Below are 11,559 nucleotides of genomic sequence, written 5' to 3'. Positions count from 1 at the left end.
GGAAAATCGGTTCTGGCAAAAATTTACTTTCACCATGACTAATGTTTGTGCAAAATTAAAAAAAAATCCAAGGCATGGTTATTGAGAAAATTATGAATAGATGAACGGAAGCGAATTCATTAGGTTCCATCCCTCCGTTGTTGGAGAACCAATTAAGGATGTTTTATTTACAGTTTGTCTTAAAAGTTTATTTATTACAAATAGAAAAGAAAGAAACAAAATATATATTTGTATGCATTTTTTGTTTTATAATTATTAAAACATGGTATATATATATATAATATAATTATTAAAACATGGTATACAAAATGAATATGGAATGTTAATGTTGACCACCCTGTGGTTGGTGACTCGGTGCTTTTGGCACGTTTGCACGAGCCTTGCGCTGTGCGACGACAAATTCTGAGTATTCCACATACCCATCACCATTCAGATCATCTTCTTTCAACACAGCATCGACAATTTCAGCTATTTCGTCATCGCTAAGAGTACGGACAGGTTGGTTGGGATCCTGGTGACCTTCTGAAGTTAAAAAAAAAACAAAAAAAAGCAAATAAGTGTCTAAACATCGGCACAGCAGGCTCTGTCTGTCATGCTCAAGATTGGAATCTTTATCATGATTTCATGTTTGCAGAGAGAACCGTAATGTTAAAAGAAAGATAAAGTCTATCTGTAAAAATTAACAGTATTTTCATGCACCCGGACAGCGCCAAATTACTTTCCTTACGGGCTAAGGATTAGGTGTAGTGGAGGGTGTTGACACTTGGCCAAAGATGTACTATATGCCCAGAGGGTTGGGAAACACTAATTTCTCAACAAAGTAAAATGGACATTTTTGGTGATAAATAATCTTGCTCGACCAGAATCTAAAAAATCTGAAAAATAAATTGTGTTTTATGTCGACACAGGAACCCTAACAGAGTGCGTGTGAGAAAATCTTAGCAGCAGCAGTCGTTAAAACGCATATGCAAATTAACAAGTGTGCACAAGCTTCATCGCAAGATAAAAAAGGACAGCATGTGGTTGAGCAAAAAAGACAGAAGCGTGCCAAGATGGACGCTCCACCCGCTTCCGACCGAGCTAACATAGAGATCCAAGCTCTGTGAATTTGGAGAACCTCAGAGTTGGTTTGAAATCCCCAAACACAAGAAAGCAAATGGTTTTAAGCTGAAAATCCTGCGTCTAGAACCCAAATAATCTATCTTTCTCTTTGCACGGGTGTATATGGAAAGACAGAAGCGGGCAAGATGGGCGTGTAAAGTTGAGGGTGAGAAAGTGCTGGCTGACGCGAGGAGAGAGACTTTTAAAAAGCACAAGTGATTTTTGCAAATCATAGTGAAGTGCATTGTTTTGGCGGAACCACAAATAAATGCATTTCATTTGCATTAAAAAAAAAAAAAATGGTGCCAAGTCAAATATTCATTTTGTTTGTTCTTGTAATGTTACAGGTCTCCCATAACGGTGATAAAAAAAAAGAATTTGATGAAGAAATAAAAGAGATTTAGAAAAGGAAAGAGAATTAAAAAGAGATATAGAGAAAGAAAGAAGAAAGAAAAAAAAAGAGAGAAAATTAAAAGGAGAAATGTTAATTTCCAATTGACAGAAGAAATGCTAATCTCAAAGAGATGGGGATCAAAATTACAGATCTCATAAAACCGATTGTGGATCTGCCCTGTTTGCGTCCCACCCCCTTCCGACTGAGCCAACATAGAGATCCAAGCTCTGTGAATATGGAGAACCACAGAGTTAGTTTGAAATCCCCAAGCACAAGAAAGCAAATTGTTTTAAGCTGAAAATCCTGCATCTAGAACCCAAATAATCTATCTTTCTCTTTGCACGGGTGTATATGGAAATCTAATATACTAGCATTTCAGTAGTAGGAAGACAGGCTTGAACCCAGACTACAAAGGAGGAAAAGAATGGGAAAAAAAACCTGACGTCTTTGCTGTTACGACCACTGCCAAACCGGAAGTGACGTAGGTTTAAATTAAGGCTAGACAATCGAAAGGAGAGTATGACTTTCGAAAATATCGGCAAAAAAAGCGACCCTTCCCTGTTGAAAAGAGCCCAGTTGAGGATAAAGATATTAATGTTTTTAGCCAATTTTTCGATATTTGTCGTCTGAAGGTCGAACTTGAAAATGATATTGATCTTGTAACAATCTGTCGCCTCTGTCAAAAGTTTTAAGCAGACATGCAAACATACATACATTTAAATATTGGTAACTAAAAATTTTCGACCCAAACCGATGAAAAAACTTGCCCTATCTCTGAATACCCTTTATGTAAAATTTCAAATGTTTAGACCAGAAATTGTCTGAGTAATTTGGTAGAGACCGCAGAGGTCAAATCTTTTTAACTTTGACCCCTATTATAACCCCTTAACATTTATTGTTTGGGGCTCAAATTAAGTTAGTTAGATCCATGTCCAAGGAACCTATATCTAAAATTTCAAGTGTTTAAACCCAAAATTGTCGGAGAAGTTTGGTAGAGTTCTCAAAGGTCAAATTGTTGAATTTTGACCCCTTAACAGCCAAATTTCTGGCCGAAACCCAATCACATAGATTTTCCCAAATCTCAGTACCCTGCATATCAAATTTCAAGTCTGTAGACTTTAAATTGACAGAGTTATTGCATAGGGAAATGTAGCCACACAGACAGACAGATACACATTCACTTTTATAGATATATAGATAGATAAACAGCTATATGCCTGTCGGTCGGTCTCCATATTTCCAAACTATTTCTCCAAAACTAAAAATCATAGAGCAACGTTAGGGGCCTCAAATAATTGGATTTTTTACGGGCAGTTCTTTTATGGGTCTTTAGCTGGTTAAAATTGTTTTTTAATGGATCAAAATTGAAAAATTTATTAAACATTCTGTACATTCATCTTAGTTTATTTTTAATCGGTTCATATGCGTGTCACGCTGACACAGTCGTAACGTCACCAACTTTGAATGCTAGTTTTGATTTCGATTCTAGCTGATGGCACCCAAACACTTTTTCTTTCTTTTTTTTTTTTTTTTAAAATCACGACTATAATAATAATATATAGGAAATCTGAAAAAATTAAAATATCATATCTAGGCGTATTTTACACCCGAGCAAAGCTAACTATAAGGAAATTTCAGTCAGATCCGCCCAGTAATTTCCGAGGAAAAGTGGAACGAATAAATAGACTAGAGAACGTAGGGAGAGGGCATGTTGCTGACATTTTAGAGCTACGTGGGGGCCAAAAAAAAAAAAAAAACCTTGAACATTTTTTTTTTTTTTTTTTTTTTTTTGACAAATTACCAACCTCTTTCAAAATGTGTCAGAGCCTTTGTGATTTCTGTTCCGTCTAACTTGTTATTGTTGTCGTAGTCATGCAACTTAAAGTAATGGAATTCCATTTCTTCCTCAGTCATCTGTTCCACTGGTTTGTTGACGACGTCTCTCAGATGATCAGCTATGTGTCTAGAAGAAATAAAAGAAAATGGGTTCTTCTTTAGAATTAAACTTAATTAAAAATAAAAGTTTGAAAATGAAAATACAGAAAAAATATAATAGTATATGTACCTGTCATGGAACGAAGAGGTCATATTCCAAAAAATTATGTAAATTAATCAAGTAATTTTATTTTTAATTAAGAAAATCAAAATTTATGTTCTAGTGTTTCTCGAACCTCCTCGCCATAAAGATGCGATAGGTTCACTCAACAGGCCGATATGTCGTCAATCAGAAGGAATTATCAGAAAGGAGAAGAAAACAAAGTAAGTAGAAGACGTAGAAGCCACATTCGTACGGTTAAAATGAAAGCATTGATTTGGTTGGGTGTTTTATTTTACGGCATATCAACACTTTTCAGGCTATTTAATGTCGAATCCAGTTGGAAACAGTTTTTATGCTTCAAGTTCTTTATATCTTCAAATATATATTTCTAGAGTTTGGTTCGGCTGTTTTACGGCATATCAACCCTTTTCGAGTTATTTAATGCCAAATCAAATTATTTTGGAAATAGTATTCATGTTGCATCCAGTAATTTTGCAGAAAGTTTTTATTCTTCAAGCTTTTTGTATCTTCAATCGCTAGTTTGTAGTGTTTGGTTTGGTTGTTTTATAGTGGATTTTATCATTTTTGTTGCCTATCTTGCAGCACATGAATGAGTTTGGAAATGGGAGAAAGAAAAGGGTCACAGTATTAATGTTTGGTGCATTTTAAGTTAGGAAACCAGTCAGGAAAGTGGGTGATAGAAAGAGAAGGGGAAAATGGGAAGAAGGAAAAGGAGTGTGGGGGGGGTATTTTTGCAGAACATGATTATGGTTTTGCAAAAGGAAGTAGAAAAACAAAATCATCAATGTTGAAATGCATTTCCTCTCAGGAAGCCAATATCTTCAGACAGCCTGATCTGGTAGCACCAGCAAATTTTATGATTATCTCGCCCACCATTATGGAAAAAAAAAATAAGTCAAACCAAGGGAGATAACTGAACCATAAATGGTACTTGTTAAGCTATAGTCGACGAATCGACTTTTTTTAATATACTGTTTTAAGAAAAAAGAATATTACATGCTTAATTGTCATGTTGAAAATAGAAATATATCCGAAAAATACAAAAATTCATTGAGTAAAAAAACTGCTATTGTGTTTTTAGTGACAAAAAAAAAAAAAAAAGTCTATTGCTAAAGACAAATATTGCAGCCATTACACAAGTGTACGACAATCACGTTGACACACCGGTTCCCATCAGATCACCAAAGTTAAGCAACGTTGAGCCTGGTCATTACTAAAATGAGTGACCAATTTGGGAAGTCCAGGTGCTGTATGTAGGAGGACGTCAACACCTCCCTGCAAAAAGTTGCAAAAACCTAACGTCGTCATCTCCCCTAACGGGGATATACATGCGACTGGGGACCGCTTGTGAATTTCATACTCCCATGAAACTTCCTCCTTCGGAGGAAGCCAGTTAAACCCTGAATAGGGTTGGTGCTGACTGCACACATGACACAAGTAATCTAAAATATTCTTTTGGAGTTATGTCCCCTGTGTGTAGCCTCCACTGCTTTAGAACGTCTAAGAAAAATGCGATCTTACCCAATTTTCCATTGAAATTACTTTTTGACTGAAAATAAATTTTTCGTAATTTTGGGATATATTACTATTTTCGGTATGACAAATAAGTACATAATATTGTTTTTGCTTAAAAACAACATTTTTAAAAATCAATTTGTTGACTTTATCTTAACCCAATAATTCAAACGGGATTCATGGTTTAATACCGAAAAATTCCCATTAATCCATTAAAAATAATTTTCTTTATAAAAATAAAATTACTTGATCAATTTACGTGATTTTTGGAATATTTCATCTTCATTCCATGACTGGTATGTACATCATACAGATTTTTCTGTATTTTCTTTAATTTTAATTGCCGCCATAAGTGCTAGTTCGAATAAGCAACTTTTTTTTTTTTAATTGAATTCTAAGAACGAATTTTTTTAAATTGCAATCATCAAAAAAAAAAAAAAAAAATAGTTGTCTCCCTTGAATGAAATCATTTTACTATTCACCATTTTTGAGAATTTGTCATTTTAACATAAATCTTGTGTTTGTTGCGATAGAGTTGACAAAATCGATTTTTTAAAGCAAAAACAACATCACATACTTAATTATGTCGAAAATAGTAATACATCCAAAAATTACGAAAATTCATTGAGTAGAAAAATATTTATAGTTAAAAGTAATTTATTACAGAAAACTGGAGGAAATTACATTTTTCCTAGATGTAAACACCTTGAAAATTGCGAATACAAGGGATACACTTATCTCCCTTTTCGCCAGTGTAATGGCTGATGGATTGTTTTAAGAGACTTTTTTTTCATTTTTTTTTTTTTTTTTACTAAAAACACCGTAGCAGTTGTTCTACTCTATGAACTTTCATAATTTTTGGATATATTACTGTTTTCGGCATAACAGTTAAGTATGTAATATTGTTTTGGCTTAAAACAACATTTTAAAAAAAAAAAAAAAATCGATCTGTTGACTATCTTAAGAAACAACGTAAATCTTAATTGATGACTTATTACTTTCCCTCAAAAATATTTGTAATGGCTACAGATTGAAAACGATGGCATACTTTAACTGTTTCATGTGTTGCAAGATGCATATGTTCCTACATCTAAAACAAAAAGTGGAAATACAATTTTATTAATATAAAAATTATCAAACTTACTCGCGGTCATGAGATTCTCTTTTAAAGTCATGTGGTTGGTGGGTATGACCTCCCTGGTGATGTTGCTGTTGTCCCTGATGATGTTGTTGTTGTTGTTGTCCCTGGTGATGCTGCTGTTGTCCCTGATGCTGCTGCTGTTGCATTCCAGGAGGTGGGTGATACTGTTGTTGCATCATCTGTGGCGGTTGCTGAAACTGCCCCTGGTTCATATTCGGATGCTGCTGATATTGCATTTGTTGAGGTGGCTGCTGCTGATATTGTGGTGGCTGCTGCTGCTGATGATGCTGATACTGCTGCTGCTGATTGTGCTGGTATTGTTGTGGCGGCATACCAGATGGAGGAGGTACCCCTGGGGGAAAGCCATGTTGACTGAGAACATGGACCCAGTATGTGCAAGAAATGAACCCCAACAGGAGACGATCTTTTAAATGAACCTTCATTCTGTTTTGCTGGCTGTTTAAAAATTTAAAAAAAAAAAAATTTTTTAAAAATACATTACAAAAATATAATGTTCAAAATTTTTTTAAAAGAGGGAGAAAAAGATAATAATTTACATATATATATATATATATATATATATATATATTAGTGATGGCCAATTCTGATACTACACTGCGTATCAAATTACTAACGAGTTTACATTTTTTAAAATATTTAAGGAACGAGTGAATAAAAATCCATGAAACTGAGAAAATGCTTACGATACTATTCAGCTACTCCAGTCAGAAAATAAAAGTATTTAAAGCAGTATTAGTGAAACTACGTCAGAAGATAGGAATATCTGTTGATTTCAGTGTGTCAAGTTATTAACGCGGTTGAGAAAAAAAACACAATATACCCATAACTTGTTTATTGAAATAATTTTCAAACATTAAATGAACTAGAAAAAATCCTTAGAACACAATAACTACATAGCAATTTCTTCATTGACAAAATTAGTAGGGAATATGTGATTCGTTTTTTATGAATGACTTGTAAAAGACGTTGGTCCACAGAATTAGTCAAATTTGTGTTTTCGTCAACAGTTATTCCTCGCGATACCTCTTGGAGAGCGTCCCACAACTCGCGATACCTATTGGAGAGCATCCCACAACTCGCGGTACCTTTTGGAGAGTATCCCACAACTTATCTTTGCTCTTAAATTGGCATCCACTTGCATAGAGACGTCGCTTCATGATACTCCAAAGGTTCTCAATTTGGTTCAAATCTGGTGAATTCGCAGGCCACTCCATCTTCTGTAGCCCAGGGAATCCCAGTTGTTGCAAACATTCTTTGCTTTTGTTTGCTGCATGCGAGGGAGCGCTATCCTGCATAAAATAATGGTTCTTCTGAACGTCAACTTTTCCTTCTTCAGCCATGGTTCAAAATGCTCCTTCAGAAAACCTATGTAAGCATTTGACGTCACTTTTTTGCTTTCTGGGACTCTCCATGGACCAACTAAAGTACCTCCGATAATCCCAGCCCAAATCATTATCCCACCACCACCATCTTGTTGGCGCCTTAAACGCTGATGACGATGTCGTCCATCTAGGACCCATCCCTTGCTCCAACCATCTGGGCCATCAAGAGTGACACAAACTTCATCCATGAACAAAACTTTGGAAAAATCCGTTTTCATATTGTCCTCTGCCCATTTCAATCGGTTTTGTATGTGCTGTTGCTTTAATGGAGGCTTTGTCAAAGGCTTAACAGACTTTGCCACTTCTTTCAGAAGGCGACATCGAGTACTTTTTGAGATATTCTTCAATCGGCTTGGTCAAAGACTTCTTGATTTGTCTGCCCAGGGTTCTTAACAATTTCACGTTTAATTTGGAGTAGAGAAGGATGGGAAACAACTTCAGATTTACCTTTATCAGCTCTCTTTGTAGGGTCCTTGACAAAGTTCTTCACAGTTTGATGGTACCTTCCTATCATTTTTGATATTTCGATGGTAGTTTTACCTTTTGCTAGCTGTTCTGTAATAGTACGCTTTTCAGAACTAACTAAACCACCTTTACGACCCATTTTATTGATAAAACAAACTTCCTTGTTAATAATTTGACACACCTCAAATACCGTGGATTCAGCAATTACGATGGCAAGTTGTTTACATTGCACAGAACAGTACGAAAATTTCACAGTACGTGCAGCTCAGCATTGTCAACGTTTCCGAAACTTTTGACACGAAACTACGGGTAAGTTTCTGAAACTGGTAAAAAAAAAATGTTATCTTGTTAATAATTTGACACGCAATGTATTACAGATTCTGCGCTAAATTCCAGATTCCGATTCTTTATAAATCTCTAAATATTTAAAATTAGAGTTGTTATTTTCCCCCGCATTTACTGTAAAAATGCATAAGTGTGAAAATATTTTCCTAAACGAAAAAAATACATTTGTGGAGATCATCTATCGATTTTAGTTTTACTAGTAGTTAAAAATCAATAAATATTAAATTAATTGGAATTCTTACTGAGACGAGTATTTATTGTATTATTTATCCATTTATTTATTGTATTATTTATCCATTTATTTATTGTATTATTTATCCATTTATTTATTGTATTATTTATCCATTTATTTATTGTATTATTTATCCATTTATTTATTGTATTATTTATCCATTTATTTATTGTATTATTTATCCATTTATTTATTGCAGACTGTTATCCTCATCTTTTAATAGTTTTTGTTTCACAATGTTTCGGCCAACTATTCCTCCAGCCTTCATCAGGTGCTTAACCACGATGGTATAAGAACTCCGAATCGTCTAACTGCATCCTCAGCAATTACTATCATCCATAGTAGTTGTCGTCTCACCATGTTTTAGCCAACCAAGCCTTTGGCTAGCTTTGGGCAGGATTGAAACCGCTATCTTCAGACAATGCTCACCTGGAACTGTAGAGATTCAATGTCTATCCACTGTGCCATAAGCCCCGAAGGTTAACCACCTGACGAAGGCTGGAGGAATAGTTGGCCGAAACATTGTGAAAGAACAACTAGAGGATGAGGATAATAGTCCGCAATAAATAAATAAATAAATGGATCAATAAATCAATAAATAATTATTTTGTAATTATTACCAACAAAGGAAGATTTTGCTTTGAACACATTCAAATAATAAAGACAATTAAAAAGAATCGTTTTTAGTATTGGAAAATATGCACAATTTTTACCGATTCTGATACCCCAAAATGTTTACAATTTTTCAGATTCCTAATTCCGATTAATCGTTCAAACACTAATGTATATATATATATATATATATATATATATATATATATATTAACAGGGGCCACTCAACCTTGCAGGGCGTAAAATATGCTTAGATATATTTTAATTCATGCACATCTTGTATTAATTATTACATAGCCAATTCTCTATTGAATATTATATTGTACCTAATCTATAATACTGGTTTCAAAAATAAAACAAAAAATGACTTGGGGGTCATCAGCTAAAACCAAAACATATAGCGTTCCAACCCCATCATTTAGCATTCCAGCCACGTTCCCTGCTGTTTGAGCTAACCCGACAGATAAGAAAGTTTTAAAATTAAACCACTTTAAGCTATTAGTTTTACGTATGCGTAAATTAAGACAAATATTTTGCATTTCAACTTGCCAACACATTTCTGTTCGCTTTATTCATCTATCCAAAGATTTTACTCGTTATAAATCATCGTTAGCGTACGATTACTACTTCCTGTTAATCTCAGTGTCATGTGTGATCAGTAAGGCTCGGACAACAGCATATTCTTTTCATTGTTTTGACTCTCGAGTGTGTATCCGTTGATATCTTACATGCTTTTTATATACAGTGATGTGGTTCTCGGTTGATTAACTGTGTCGGATATATACTTGAGTCAAACCAATGAAAAGATTATTCTGTTGTCATAGACCTAGTGATCAGTAGTTTAAGAGTTTATCGGTTAAATATTTTCACACACTCAGATACATACATCTGTAATATAGTGTGGAAGTAATGTCACTAGTAGGGAAAAAAAACAGACTATAAAGAAGAGAACGATCACAAGAGAGATGAGATAACGTCCGAGATCATGTGGATGACGTCATGGCCATAACCATGAGGAAATAAATGTTGTAAAGAACGAGTGAGTTGGAGTTATTTCCTATTCTTTGTCTTGATCTTCTTTGCGACTGAAACTGGACACAACATGGGTTGGTCTGCAGACGTTACATTATCTACTGTTTTATTTATACAGAAAAAGAGGAATAAGTTTATCAGCAGAATGAAGGTATGGGAAGTTGTTCACCAACGCACACAAAGGAGAGCTAAAATAGGATTGTTAATCAAGTGAACAGGAAAAAAGGGCCAAACAAGTTAGAGTTAGTTTTAGAAGTGACAATGAGTTTTGTGACAGTTTACGACAGTTGAAAACAATTTATGGACAGTTTTGGGTTTGCGGCAGTTGAGGAGAGTTTTCCAGTTTGACAGACACGGCCTTGACAGACAATTATGTAGCTGTGGACCTTAGCATGTAGAGTTCAACGCATTTAGATATAATTTACGGACACTGAGTTTTGTGACAGTGTCTAACAGTGAAGAGCAATTTACAGACAGTCTTAGGTTTGTGACACTCAAGGACAATTTCTGGTATAAGACAAGTTGTGGCTCTGAGCAGACCGAGATGAGCCGATGACAAAAAGGCTTTGAGAAACTGTATATGTGGATGTTAGCCCTTAAAAGGGTTCTTTCCTGTGATGATGTCACACACACCCAAAGCCCAACCGTCATCCACAGAATGTGTTTGCATTGGAGTTGTTTTATTATTCATACTAGCAGGTCGCCCAGCGTTGCTTGATCATAAAATATACGCATTTTAATTCATACTCAAGCTGAGATTGAAACCAAAACCTAAAGACAGCGAGTCAAGTATGATAACCGTTAGGCCAGCTGGACACGATCTTTAAAGGGCGTTTTTTTAAACCTGCTTATTTTTAACATAAATAATCATGGGAACGATTCACGCATGAGCATCGGTGGAACAATCGACAAATAGATAAAAATCCAAGTACAAAATTTAAAAATTTAACGGTGCAGAATCATTTTCAATAAATAAACATATTTATTTATTAAAATTAAATTCGATATTTCGATTTACAACACAATCTTCATCAGGAAAATGCAGGTTTTCTTTTCTTTTTCTTCCGTGCTATGGCGAGGGTGTTTTCCTCCAGATGTTGATGAAGTATAAGGTTCAGACACGGAAGACATGCCAAACCTTACGATTGCCATAGCATGAAAAAAAGAAAAAACCCTGTATTTTCTTGATCAAATTTAATTCTAATAAATAAATATTTTTATTTATTGAAAGAGATTCTTCACTTGTTTGGCTTTAAAGCG

At 34.7% G+C, this 11,559-nt stretch overlaps 1 protein-coding gene across 5 annotated transcripts in view; it reads right to left on the bottom strand.

Moving 5' to 3' along the window:
* Positions 1–225: 225 nt before the first annotated feature.
* LOC145256261 (uncharacterized) overlaps positions 226–11,559 on the bottom strand; it is a 38,492-nt gene continuing 27,158 nt past the window's right edge. For 4 of the 5 annotated variants that reach the window (XM_080114923.1, XM_080114926.1, XM_080114925.1 and 1 more), the window contains 3 exons: positions 6,214–6,666; positions 3,301–3,458; positions 282–522 (listed from right to left, as the gene is read on the bottom strand). In XM_080114923.1, coding sequence (XP_079971049.1) covers positions 323–522; positions 3,301–3,458; positions 6,214–6,653 — 798 coding nt within the window. In that variant the 5' untranslated portion in view covers positions 6,654–6,666 and the 3' untranslated portion in view covers positions 282–322. The other variant, XM_080114924.1, reaches the window with a different exon arrangement.

This window comes from Euprymna scolopes, chromosome 32 (assembly GCF_053919585.1).
Source record: "Euprymna scolopes isolate OS-2025 chromosome 32, ASM5391958v1, whole genome shotgun sequence".
Taxonomy (NCBI): domain Eukaryota; kingdom Metazoa; phylum Mollusca; class Cephalopoda; order Sepiida; family Sepiolidae; genus Euprymna; species Euprymna scolopes.
This window is presented reverse-complemented; position numbering and strand designations above follow the sequence as displayed.